At 41.5% G+C, this 14,581-nt stretch overlaps 1 protein-coding gene across 3 annotated transcripts in view; it reads right to left on the reverse strand.

Moving 5' to 3' along the window:
• TGFB2 (transforming growth factor beta 2) overlaps positions 1-14,581 on the reverse strand; it is an 85,749-nt gene that overhangs the window by 56,785 nt on the left and 14,383 nt on the right. For 2 of the 3 annotated variants that reach the window (XM_079108119.1, XM_079108117.1), the window contains exon 2: positions 13,740-13,823. The exons of the other annotated variant lie outside the window; for it this stretch is intronic. In XM_079108119.1, coding sequence (XP_078964245.1) covers positions 13,740-13,823 — 84 coding nt within the window. The remainder of the gene's footprint in view (positions 1-13,739; positions 13,824-14,581) is intronic. 3 annotated transcript variants of the gene reach the window in all.

Here is a 14,581-nt window from a genome sequence, read left to right on the forward strand (position 1 = left end):
GTGCAGAGGCTGTACCCTTAACCAATATGCCATGCTGCTGCTTTAGGTCACATGATTGGGAGTGAGTAATGATGACCGTGGCAGCTTTGGTAGGTGGGTTTCCCTGGTCTGCCATTTTAATACTTTCATCAAGTTCTTAATCTCTCTCCCCCCTGGTTTCCTCATATGTGAAATGGAGAAAATGATAATCCTGCTGGGATCCAATGAATCAGTCTCTAGTGTGCATAGGAGAGCACTTTGAACATAAGAAGAAGTATTCTTGTTATTTTTACTGTTGGTGTTATTGATCAAATGCCAGGTGTGGACAAGAGGGGCAGAAAATAGGTATTTAACAAAGGGTGACTAGTTCATTAAATAAATAGAAGAAGTTGATCACAACCGGACATTTCTAGACCCACCTCTCACCATCAACCAAGAGCAAGTAAAGGTGCAAGGTAAAGTGAGATTATAGCACAGCTGGTGGGTTTCAACCTCCCTCTTCCCTGATTCAGATGTCAGAACTCACTGAACATCCCTCTCAGATGTGCAAACAGAAAAAGGAGACCATTTCAATCAGCTTCCTTTTACCTTCCAGATATTTACCCTCAGAAATTTTAAATGAGATCTCCTCCTAAGTAACAACCTTGAGAAAAACAGGCATGCTAACTTTGAGCATTAGGAAGGAACAGAGAGAGAAGTAGCATTTTCATAAGGTTAAATACACCACATTCTTTCAGTTCGCTTTTGCAATGAAACGTAACAGAGAAGCCAGCTGTCCTCTGAAAGAGGCAGAAGTCATACTTCAAGGACTGCTGAGGTGACAACTGGACTCTGCTGGCAGGCACCCTTCTTAGCTCAGCTGGCTGGGGAAGTGCTGCGCCAGAGGGTGCTGGCCACAGACCCACAGAGAAAGCAGCTGAAGACTCCATTCGAGGCCCTTCCATGCCTCTTCTCCTCCCATCCTCCCTGTGCACTTACCACGCGTGCTGTTGCCTCAGGTCACTTCCAAGTAAGAAAAAGAAACAAAACACACTACAACACACAGAAATGAATGACGAGTAAGGAGCTGGTGGTGGCGGATGAGGGGCCTCATCTCAGCATGCACTTTAAAGAGGATATAGGAAGAGGCCAGAGTTACATTAATTGGAAGAAAAGACATTTGACGCAGGGATGGTTTTCTGGAACCTCCTTGGGAAATGTCTATCCTGTGTTACCATGAAATTTGGGATTTTCTCCCCACCTAGGGTATCAGGATCAACTAGCTTCTTAAGGTCCAGGTTGAGTGAAGTTTGACATTAGAGTGGCAGGGGTCAGAAAGGAGTAGGAATCCTAGTCTTCATACTTGGAGAAGTGCCAAGTGCCTCCCGAGGTGAAGTATATTATGGGGAGGAGCACTAAATTGAATCGCAGTGCTGACGTGGGGTGCAGTTGGTGGGGAGGGATGTCCTTGTGGTTAACCACAAGGAGATTTTTATTGATTACAGTTGTATTGAAAGAGACATGACTCAGACGTACCATATCCAAAGCCACGTAAAGCACTGGATCCGACTGGAATTTCAATGTAGGAAAATGTCCTGAACCATACATTAAAATGAGAAGGTTTACTATCAACATTTGCTTCTGTCCTCTAACAGCCGACACATGGGCTGCATTTTCTATTTCCTTTTTCATGAAAAGGCTGTGGCTATTCACGGCTCAGACAGACACATGGTTCTGTGGACACGGGGTGCCTTCTCTTACAAACTGGCTTCGTTAACTGTTTCCCCATTTTGCTTTGTGCGGGATTGTGGGTTTACAAGTTTGTCTCCACCAATAGGCTCTAATCTACTGGAAGGCGGGAATAACAAATAACAACAAAACGAACAACAATAACAAAAGCCATGCTACTAGTTACTGGGAGTGTACCCTTCTACCATGTACTCACCTAAGTTACCCCATGTGGACAGGAGAAAAGAAACTGAGGCTTAAAGCAGGAACTCCCCGAAGGAGTGTCACTAGAAACAGTAGCACTTCCACTTAAACCTTGATCCCACCGCCCTAGCGTCTTCCCGCTGGGAAGTCTGAAATTCCTGTTTCAGGAGAGTTTCAATCCTTCTGATCTCATATTTTTACTCATCTTATTAGCTCAGGCACTGAGTCCTTGACACAGTATTTGCTTAGTGAATGTTAGTTAAATTAAACGAAATAAAACAACCTTTTTTATATCCTTGTTTTCGAGGTCAATGAAGGTGGAACTTAAAGTGAAATGACAAGAAAGTGAGATGACTGATGTGCCACTTGGGTATAAAAAGAGTCACTGATGTATACAGTCCTTCTAGGCAAAGTTTGAAAGTTTCCAGACCTCTTATGACAACAAAGAATTCGATTCTGGCTTATTCTGACCATTTGGTGGGAGAGGCAGTAAAAACACTTAGTGTAAGATCTACTTTTTTGGAACCCACGGCACTTGACCACTGAGCCACATCTCCAGTCTTATTTTGTATTTCATTTAGAGACAGGGTCTCACTGAGTTGCTTAGCACCTTGCTTTTGCTGAGACTGGCCTTGAACCCCCATCCTCCTGCCTCAGCCTTCCGAGTTATAGGGATTACAGGCATGCACCACCTCTCAGCCGAGATCTACTTTTTAAACGAAATTTTAAGTGTGCAATACATTATTTTCTACGAGAGATAACTGTATAACAGAGCTGTAGCACTTACTCATCTCGCTTAACTGACTTTAAGCCCATTGATTAGTAAGTCCCTGTCCCCTACCCCAGCCTCTGCCAACCACCACCATTCCTCGCTCTAATTTTATGAACTGTACTATTTTTAGATGCCTCACATCTTTAAACAATACCCCCAGTATTATTTTCCTCTCATGGAAACTGGTACCACTTTTTAATTTTTTAAGACTTTGAAAAAATATCACTTGCTGTTCTCAAAGTATGTCCTCTTGATATTAAAAACATGAGCTAGAATTCCTAGTTTTTTAATAGCTTCTCAGAATAGGAAAACAAGAAAGTTAAAGGCTTGAAATGAATGGGTGAGAAACGAATGAATGAAGATTTATTCAGCCCCTACTATGTGCAAGACATCTTTATATGTTAGATCACTTCTCTTTTTAAAGGATTTTCTTTTTAAAATTAATCCTCATTTTAGAGAAAAGAAAAATGAAGTACACAAAGATAACTGACTTTCCTGATGTAACAGAGTCAGGATTTTGCCCAGGTCTCCCTTAACACAAAACCGGTATTTGCCTTCTACCAGATGACAGCTTAACTGTCACACTCAAGAGTCATTGTTGGCTCATGGGTGAGTCACTTTCTTGGCTTATCAACAGCAGGTTGGGATCAACAAAACAAAGGTTGACATCTTCACAAAGTTGAAAGGAAGGGACCACCGTCTGTCATACAAAGCAAAAGAAACAGAGAGGCCCATTATATGAACTCGTCTGTCTAGACAGATGACTAAACAGGGGTCCCTCCAGGGTTAGACTTGAATTTCCTCTGTTCAGCCTGTTGGATATTTAGCAATAAAAAGAAGGAAAGAAAGGAGAAAGAAAGGGAAAAAAAAAAAAAAAAAAAAAAAAAAAAAACTGTTTAAAGGCTGTAGTACTAATCCAAACCCTCCTACACTACCGGGAGAGTAGTTGAAAAGTCATTTCGGTGCAGCCTGTATGTGTTAAAGTTTCAAGCAGAAATCAGATTGAGACAAGTAGAGCCCTAAAAATACTTGTGTTGTCTGGCTACAGACCCATGAACACACAGGCCTAAGTGTCCCTTTATAGCGCCAGTGACAGCAGTTTGAACTCACAGAGGGAGCAAGGGCTCATCCAGGTGTCCCCATAGCAGGGGACACAAAGGCATTGAAGTCAGACTTCTCATCTTTCACATGAGCTGGCAAGCTGCTTTTCTCTGCTCCTTATGTGCCCTGGGGACACTGAACTTTTTCTAACTTCTAATATGAAAAATACTACTTAGGGGAAGAAAAAGTCAGTATTCTTTCATCAAGGCTGAAAGATATAAACAGAGGCTGGTGATGATGAGATTTTTTTTTAAAGCCTATCAATATTTCTATGCTTAGTTTTTACAGAGTTCCTCCAGGTAGGCCATTAAGAGTTGGTCATGGGACCCCACAGAGAAAGTGAGAGCATGACAATCCACTAAGACCTCCCTCATCTTCCAAGAAGTCCTTAGCAGCTGGGCCAGGGGACCCAGGCCTGTAATCAAGAATTCAAAGCCAGCCTCGGCAACTTAGTGAGACTCTAAGCAACTCGGTGAGACTTGGTCTCTAAATAAAATATAAAAAGGGCTAAAGATGTGACTCAGTAGTTAAGTGCCCCTGGGTTCAATCCAGTATCAAAAAAAGAAGTCCTTAGCAATGTGCAGGGTGCTACTTTTATTGTGGCCCATATTTGCAAAACTTATTCAGTACTTTGCTTAACAAATATTTATTGAATGGCTCAATCTGTAACATTCCTTCCTATGTATGGGGATTGACAGGTCTGCCAGGAACTAGCTATAGAATTTCTAGGGTCCTGCACAATGATAGGTACTGATACTCTAATCTTTTAATAGGCATCAGAGAATCAATGCAGTCATCTAAGTCAAAAGCAATTCCTTAGATTTACCAACCTGAAAACAAAACAAAACAAAAAACAGTTGTTCTATCCAGGGAACAAAATGGAAAACACCAGGATTTTATATTGCACACTCTAATTATTACTCAGACTGAGCAGGAGAATAACTGCAGGGATGCACTTATCCTCCATGTAAATTCATATCAGAAGAAACTATTTCCATTCTTCAAATGGGGAATACAAAGAATGTGCCTGAGCTAAGCTCAGAGGCCACTGCTTAATTCTAATACCAGCATTCAAACCCATGGGATCGACTGCCTGCCTTTAAGTTCCACATGTTTTTAGGAGAGAAATATTGTATGTAAAAGAAAAGAAAAAAACACATCCAAACACAACTTTTTCTTTTTTTTATTAGAAAAGAAGAATGACTCCTTAACACATGCAGATACATCTATGGTTCTCACTCAGCGGTTTCTCCTTTTTTGACATCTTATTCTTTTAAAGAAATTCTTATTTAAATTTAGTTTATCATCTTAAGTGAGTGCCTAATAGGATGAGCTTTAGAGTCAGACAGATCAAGATCTAACTTTGCCACTTATTAGCTGTGTAACTCAGAGAAATTACATATGATGTCTGTAAGCCTCAACTTCCTTATCTATAAGATTGACAATAATAGTGGTGTTTACCTAGAGTGCTAACACATAGATTAACCCCGTGCCTAAGACAACTATGTAGTAACTGATGTTTAGTACTGTTACTGGTAATATTATTATTAAAGACAGAATCCATGGTTCCTATCCATCAACAGCCCCACCTAAATAAATGCTGGTTTTATGCAGAAATTCGTGCAAAATAAAACATGGATAGCTAGACAGAGCCACACAGTTTTATGAAAAGCTAAGCCAAAACAGAGGTTCCCAACTCTGGTTCTGTGTTAGAATCACTTGGAGAGCTTTTTAAAGCTAAAAAGTTGGACCACCTGAGGCAGAATTTCTGGAGGTAGACTTCAGCATAAATAAATAGGTAATATGTTCAATGCTCACCGGGTGATCTTGGTGCATAGTGAAGTCAAGTTCCTCTTTGCTAGAGCTACTAAACACACACCACAGCCTTGACAGTTGGAGTTCTCAACCCAGAACCTGAACACTTTGAAATATGAAGCCCAAGTCCAAATCTGCCATGCTATCAGCATGCCTAATAGATTATCTGTTCTAGGTGATTCACCTGTTTAGCTTCTGAAAAGGAATCTGTTTTCTGCCTAACAGTAGCCCTAGAATTAACCATCCTTGAAGTCCCAGTGGCCTCGATTCCACAGGGAGCTACTTTCCTGGTCTCCTAAATGTGGATAATGGAAGAAGTAAGTAGCAGTCTTGGGAAAACAAGTACACAGACCAGGAAAATAGAGAAGCAACCCCTGCTGCTCATGTGAACACATTAGAAGTCAGCTCCACTTCAGAGCAAAGATACAATCCAACTGAATATTAGAAAAATATGGTCTGGCCATTTAGATTTCAGAAGGATCCAAAACCAATTTAGACTCCAGTTGGTGGACAAAGTTCACATTCAGCAAAACAGCTCCAGCAGTTGCATCATACCCACTACAGGGCAATTCAGAAATACAGATGTCCAGCCATGTGCAAAACAATGCTTTCATTTTTTTCTTCTCTTTCCCACCACTGACCCTGAAAGCAGGCTGGAAAAGCTTAGCATCTGTTGCTACTAAGAATAGGCTGTGGAGATAATTATTTACGAACTTGCAAGCATCAGGCTACCTTGCACGGTCAGGGGCTGTCAGAGAAGAGAGCTGTCACTGTGTTGGGAGTCACACAGCCGATGTCCCATGCCAAACAAGGTTACTTCTCAGTTTGCTCGTTGGATACTACAGGTAGGAGTGTGACAAACAATCTATCTGATGGGTCACTGTCGGGAGACCAAGGTTCAGGCTACATGTTATTTAAGTTGACATGGGACTCACACAAGAGAGATAAGAGGCAGGAAAATCATGCTCCTTCTAGTAAATAGTTAAACATCTACATTCGTCTCTCCTGGAAACTTAGCCTGAATCCTTATTGTGGACAACATCTTCCAGATACTGCTGGGCATGTCAGAACCAGGGTGGCAATCTAAGACCCTAAGGCTAAGGGATGTCACTACATGTTTTGGAGGTGAGCCTGAGTTTCAGTTTCCCTGACATACATAAACTTCACATAACACATCAGGACTTGCTTCAGAAACCTAGTACTTCCAACTGTGCTTTGTATACAGATAAACTTGTCTATATTGGAGGAACAAGCCATTTATAAAAATGGAAAGAAATAACATTTATATTGATCTTATAAAATTAACCTACTAAGTGTTTAGTAAATATCTGTTATCAAGCTTCCCATAATTTTGCAAATACAGCAACAGTGTGGCTCAGATAATGTTCTACTTGCAATATCAAAAGCTTTTAACAGGGGTGAAATCTTCTTCCCCAGCTTCTCTACTACCTGTAGTAGACTATCATTTGTTCAAAGTGTTGACTATCCCTCTCCTATAGGCCAATCCCCATGCCACTTCTCCCTTGTGCATAAAAAAATTCAGGCATGGCCATGTGACTTGCTTTAGACAATGAATGTGACTGGGGCAACCACCACCTCTCATGGCTCAGCTATGAGATGAGCATGCTCAGGTTAGGGGGCCTGTTTCCTTGGCCTAAATCCCAGAATGGAGATCTCAAAAGCAAAGCTTAGTCAACCCACAAAGGTGAATGAATGAGAAATCTATGAATGAAAGGGAGTTTTTTATTGTATACAACTGAGATTGAGAGAAAAGCTCTAGAGAGTGACCTGGAGATTATAAAATAATGCTTTATTCCACAGAATCCCACTAGACCACAATACATTATTACATGGATGTTCATATACAATAGGCCAAGCATGTCTTTTGAACATATTAGCTTTGAATAATAAACACTTGACATAACCACACTGGCCTATTCTCCAGACCCAGTATTTCAGGATTCCCTTTGAAAAAATTAGACTTCCAAAGACCATACTAAACTTTCTTGTTAATTCATGATTTATCAAGATAGTGGTCATGTAAGCTCACAAAAGAAGAAACAACACGCAAGGACAAATCTTCTCTGTTATGGTTTGGATCTTGGATGTTCCCCAAAGGCTCATGGGTTAAAGGTTTAGTCCCCAATGCAGCAGTGTTCAACCGGGAGGCCCTCAGGAAGGTAATGGATCATGAGGACTTTACCCTCATTTGTAAATGAATCTACTGATAGATTTACTGATAGCATTTTTGGAAGGAGGTGGGAACTGTAGGAGTTGGCATCCCATTGGAGAAAGTGGGTCCTGGGGACTGTGCCTTAAAAGTATATATCTTGTCACTGGCCTCTTCCTTGTTCTTTTTCTCTCTGCTTCCTGGCCCCCAGGAGCTGATGCTTTCCTCCACCACACCCTTCCACCATGATGTTCTGCCTCACCTCAAGCCTAAAATGATAGAGCTAGCTGACCTTGGACTAAAAACCCTGAAACCATAAGCCAAAATAAATCTTTCCTTCTTTAAGTTGTTTTTCTCAGGCATTTTGTCACAGAGATGAAAAGCTGACTAACACATCCTCCTTCCAGAAAACATAAAACAGCTTCCTATTGCTGCTTGATGGCCAAACTACAATCTCAAAGGTCATCTTTCAGGAGGCAAATATCATCTCTCACAAGAAGACTTCCTTCACCTCTCTGAGCCAAGTTAAACAATTCTTCTTCTGGCTTCTCAGATGTCTCACTTGTAATCAAACACACAGAGTTGGCGTTTTGGTTTGGTTGGTTTGGGCTGCCTGACTTCCTCACTAAGTTGTAGGCTCCACAAGGACAGGATCTAGGCTATATTTCTACATCTCTCACATGGTACCCAGTAGACTCAATCAATATTTTTTACACAGATGGGCAAAGGAATAAAATCAACATCTCAGTGTAATTCTTGCCATTCAAAACTTAAGAATTAGAAAGAAAATTCTGGTCCAAAACAAATGCTTTCTGACTGATAAGAGACATAGTTTTATGAATTCCCTGGCTTATGACCTCATTTCAACATTTAGGCAAGGGCACTTCCATTTCCTGCACTAGGCACAACGGGACAGAGCCAAAGATCCTTCAAAGTCTGACTTCTTACTTCACACAGGGAAAGATAGTTTGTAATTCTTGAAGGCTAACGCATGGTCACCTCTGAGTTTGGTGCCAGGTGTCTCTGGCCACTGAGTCCAAGAGGGCTATTACTAGGCATTAGAGCAAGTACCAACTCCAACAGCTGCCACTGCACACTTGTCAGAACAAGACGGGGGACCTATGAGGCTATTTCCCCATGGAGAAGTGTACAGAGTCAACTCCTTTCCAGAAAGGAAGGAGGTGAGTTGCCAATAACTCATGACTATTAATAGCCATCAACAGACAAAAAACCATAATCCACATAAAGAACCTCTCAAACTATCTGCTAAAGAAAGAACTTAGCACAAGGAAAGTCTGTTTGGGATTCTTGTGCATTTTCACCTAGAAATGCAGCTACCAAGTTCCATCCAGTGCTTTACCAAGGCTGCTCAAGTACCCACTTCTACCCTGGCCACCCTAAGTTCCACTCCTAACCTAATGGCCATAATGGACTCTTGGTTAAAACCACCATTCTCCCCATTTTATTCAGAGAAAAAGCCACAGAACTTAGAATGGCCTATAAGGTCCCACATGATTGTCACTCATTATCTTTCTAATCTCATCTTTGAGAACACTTCTGATAATCCTGGAACAGGCCAGAAATAGCCTAGCAGCTCCCTCTGCCAGAAATGCTCTTCCCCACATAACTTTCTGATCTCCTTCAAGTCTCTGTTTAAATGCTGCCCTAACTCTTCTATGTCCTGCTTATTTAACATTGTAATTGACTTCTCCATCCTCATAAACTTGTTCTACTGGTTCCCCCATAATATTCATCAATTTCTATCATTCTTTTTTAACCTTTACTATTAATCATCTTCCTTTTTCCACCAGAATATAGGCTCAGCAAAGGTAAGGATTTTTACTGTTTTATTTACTAGTGGTATCATCTGTGGCTAGATGGGTACCTGATACAAGTAGACACACAATAAATACCCCTGAATACATTAGTATAGCATAAGGATGTTCTCTTTTACCTTCCCAAGATCTCTATATGCATTGGAGATTTATTGTAGAATCATATCTATATTTATAAATAATGTACAGAATTTTTAGTTGAAGGCTCATTGGAAAGCTATTTTTCCTCATGCTTTAGTAGCCACATAGGCTATTTAGTGATGCAGAACGTCTAGGAGAACTAGGCATTTTGTTAAATGGTAGGATGATAGAATACAAACACATAAACACAACACTACCAAAATCAAAGAATATTCATACTGCATGGTTAGATTCCAAAATACTGGGTGGTTCAAAAACCACGCCAGACGACCAGGAGACACAGGGTTGCACAAATCAAATACCAAGTCATTTATCATTAACTTTATTTATTAATAGCTTGGTCAGATTCCCACCTGCTCTAATACTTCTGCTTGAGGAAAACATCATCTGGAATGAGAAAACTGTAGTTAACCGAAACTGAGTTTGGCTGAGATAATAGAGTTTACATTCCATTGTTGGCTAGATCCTAACCCCGTGGAATTTGTCAGAACGGGATTCTGGCCATAAAAAGGATGGCAGTGCTTTGACCAAACACTACCCCAGGGAATTATACATTAACGTATACATTATAGAGTATGTGTCACATCTGCATTACACGATCTCTTCAAAAATCCCCTTCCCACTCCACTACGGTCTGGAGTGAAAGGCACTTTGGTGAAAGAATTCATTCCCATGCATAATTTCCAAACTGAGCATATGCCACCCTCCCTACATGACCATTTACTTCCTTGCACATTCAATGCCCTCCTCTGTGATGAACAGTGAGCAAGGGATTTGTGTGATACTATTAACAACAGGTCTACCTCAATGTTTGGATGGACTTGGAGAAAAGAAAAGCACACAGCAAAACTCCACTGGGACTGTAGATTCAGGGTCCCATGTTTGCAGGGCCAGCTGATCAAACAGAGGTCCCAGTGAATCAGAACCCTTCCAGCAGGATATCTACAAGTAAACAGGCCTGCATCATCAGAGCATCTGCAGCCTCACACAGCTGCAAACCTCAGCAAGGCCAGAAGCACCTGCAGTGCCTGTTTAGGCTGCAAAGTCCTCAGCTCCACCCACCCAGCCTTTCTGACTCTACAGGTTTGAGACAGGGCCAGGGAATCTGCTTTTAAGATGCCTCAGGAGATAGAAATACAAACCACGCTTTGAACAACATCTCTACGTCTTAACTGAGTTACTTAAAAGCCTCTTACTCAGTAAGTACTTTAAAAAGTGGAATTCATCTTCATGATTGTACATTCATTCATGTAGAGACACCGTCCCTATTGCCTGTCTTCTGTCTTATTAGGAAAACTTCAGGCAGGTTGATCTTACCTTCACCAATATTATTGGGAGTAATAAATTTAGAAAGAGAAAAGTGATTATGCAGTCACAAGGTCTGTGAGCACACAGACTATTTCATCTGCCATGTTTTTCTTATTTCAAACCAATGGAGCACCAGGGCTGCCATCAGCATCATTGTCAGATATGCAGTTATCAAGCACTCTTAAGGTGGCCCCACAATGCCTCTAGACACTCCCAGCATCTCCTTGGAACAGAGAGGCGGTCACACAAGGTGACAGGGATGGCCTTCGAGCTGCTTGGCATGGGCTCACTCCACTTAACAAGTGCTCAGAATCACACTCAGCATGGAGAAATTCACTCTGACCCTGGATGCTTGCCCCTTGGCATACACTTACTTACATTTTTACTCAATTACTATTTCTAAGAACAGAGACAAAAAAAGAAAGAGCCCCACTGCTCAGCAGTCTTGCATGGAAGGTCTGAGAAGGGTCCGCTGGGGGTGAGGGAGCGGATGAAACTCCCACCCATAAGAATCCACGTGAAGCCGTGAACTTATCTCCCTGGCCACACTCTTGCAGGAACTCCTAATCTTTCCAGAGCAGGTGGGCTTCCAGTGTTTTTCCCCAAAGGAAGAAGGAAGTTTGAAGCAAGCAAGTGTTAACAAATGACCATAAGTGAAAAGGAGCATCTAAGAAGAAAAACCAATCAAAGAACTAAGGAAGGCCTCTTGACAGAGTAGAGGAAGGCCTCTACTCTGGGAGGAAGGGACGAAAAGGAAATCAGTCCAAAGCAGAAGGTAAGAAAGAGACATAATGAATGGGATGGGATTCCCAAAGGAAAGCAAACGGAAGGGGAAACCAACCTGGGGTCTGTGTGGTAGGGTGACAGCATCCAGGCCAGATGCTGAATCTGCCACCATAGAGATCTGTGACCAAGGACAAGGCATTTAGCTCTCCAAACTACAACTTTCTGAAGATTGGACATTGCCCTCCTGGTCTTCCCTGCCCAACCAACATGAGGAGGATCAGGAACATGGGGTGTCTTCAACAAATTTTTCTTTCATTCCCTTCTCCTTTCCTTCCGAACAAGCCAGTCAGTGGTTAGGGAAAAACCTGACATTCAGCTCTTGGGTTTAAGGAGGGTCATAAAATTAAAATTCAAAATACAATCTGTCTTATAAAAGGGAGTTTTAATTGTTTTTCTTCCTTTCTTTCTTGAGTTTTAATTTTCTTTCTTTCCAATTTTCTTCCTTCCTCCCTCCTTTCTTTCTTCCTTTCTTTCTTTACCACTGAGCTACATTCCCAGCCTTTATTTATTTATTCTTTTTAATTTTGAGGCAAGTTCTCACTAGGTTGCTTAGGGCCTCTCTAAATTACTGGGGCCAGCCTCCAAATTGCAATCCTCTGGCCTCAGTCTCCCCACCTCCCCCCAACCCCTCACAGGGACAGTAGCCATGCACCACTGAGGCTGACAAAAGGGGACTTTAAAAGCATGCTTTAAATCTTTCACTCTTCATTCATATAGTAGCTTCTCACCACTCTGGAGCTTTCTGTATTAAAATAAACTCTCAATAGAATCAGGGTGTTTTTTTTCCCCCCTTCTGTTTTTTACCCCTTTGAGGAAATCCCAGTGTAGGCCACTGTAAATAAACTATACTGATTCCTAAGAAGCAAGATTCGGCATGATAAGTTGCAGAATTGGATATCCAGGGAACTAGACTTCTACTAGAAAAATAAAAACATTTCCTTTGTCTCTACCAGGTCCACCCCTCCCACACACACACACATTTACAATCAACATAATCAAAACCTTCCCAGGGCCTCAAATACAGGTGGTTAACTAATGCAAAAATTGTGAGTCTGTTCCTTTCTCCCTAAGCATGAATTTGGGACAACTCAGCCACAGAATTTATTGAATGCTAGGATAACTCACGCTCTATTCTCAGGTCCAGACTCATTGTCCAGCATTCAGAAGGCATTCAATAAATGCTGGTGGAAATACATTAATGTCCCAGATCAGAAAGAAGTGGAGACCTCTGGCTTTGGTGCCCCTTAGCCTAACACATTGCACTGGCTCTGAGAAGCCTGTACTTTGTCTGAGGGTCAGGGCTAACTAGTTCAAGCAAGTAGCAAGCTCAAGTCCAATTAGCTAAGGGCCTGACCCATGGCAGTCCCTTTTCTCATGAAACTCAGACATGTCAACATGAAAGTCCCAAATAGCAGTACCAGCATAACTCTCCCTTAGCCCTCCTGCAAAAACCTCAAAGGAGAGAATGATTTCCTTTTTTCCCTTTAGTTCAGAACAAAAACATTAATTAAGCAACTACTATAGTCAAGAATAGCAACACACACACACAAACAAGATATGAAAAAACAACCTTCCTTTGACATTCAGGCCATACTGTTCAACTCTCTAGAGAAGCCTCCATGGGGGTCAGGTGATCAATATTTCCAATCCCTCTGTGACCCCTGGAACACATACTTCATACCCCCAAGTAATTCTTTCACAAGCTACAGTCAAGTCATGGTATATTTTCCAAACTGTTCATCAGCTTTTCTTATGTAAACTCTGACTAGGAAATGTCAGGCACCTTTGTGATTGCTCAGCTACAAGGCTGCATTTCAGAATCCTATTTAGCCTCTGATGTGTACCCCACAGGAGACAGAAACCAAAGACGGACTTGATATCACCATGTCAAACGAGGAATAAAGCAGACAAGTGTACTCACCAAGGTACCCACAGAGCACCTGGGACTGTCTGGCGCACAAGCTGCCCACTGAGCCAGAGGGTGTTGTAACAACTGGGCAGACAGCTAGGAGTTTTAAAAAGCAGTCATTAGCTATTTTACTGAAGAGATGCCCGAAACAGAACTATACAAAGACTCAAAGTAGAAGAGGGACTCACCGAATGTTCTTATGGCCCCCGCCCAGATATACAAGGTCCCTGCAACCCAGGGCCAGGAGATTAGACACAAGGATCTATAGAGGATTCTGAATTCTGGTCTCCCAGATCTCCTGGTCTCCCTTAACCAGCTGTCAGAGTCCTGAATTCTGTTTTCCCTTTAACACACTCTAGCATTGAAATGACCATATACAATTTATAAACTAAAATAGTAAAATAATACCTTGAGTTATACTAAAGGTGAATAAGAAAGGTCTTGGCCCCCTTTAACAAAAGACAGCCTACCCATTAGGAATAATACCTGGTGTTTCCTTGGCTGGCCTAGATTTCAGAGTTCTTAAAACCACCTGTCATCATTTTTAACTGGCATATGAAAACTCTGACTTGAATGAGACAAAGTACAAGGGCATATTAGTTGGGAGCTACAGTTTCAAAAGCTGGAGCTCTTTGAAATGGATTAAACATCTCTTCCCTCAAAGTCATGACATCAGAAATTTTGAGCTTCTTTACTTTCTTTAAAGTAACAGCAATTGGATATTGCCTACCTTATCTTAAAGATAAAACTACACCAAAAAATATCTCAAAAAAACATTCTTGAGTTTTCAACGACTTTCCTGTCTACAGTAGGAGCTTTGGATGAGAAGATATGGGCTAAAATCCTCATTCTGT

The sequence above is a fragment of the Sciurus vulgaris genome (genome assembly GCF_902686455.1).
Source record: "Sciurus vulgaris genome assembly, chromosome: 12".
NCBI classification, from domain to species: domain Eukaryota; kingdom Metazoa; phylum Chordata; class Mammalia; order Rodentia; family Sciuridae; genus Sciurus; species Sciurus vulgaris.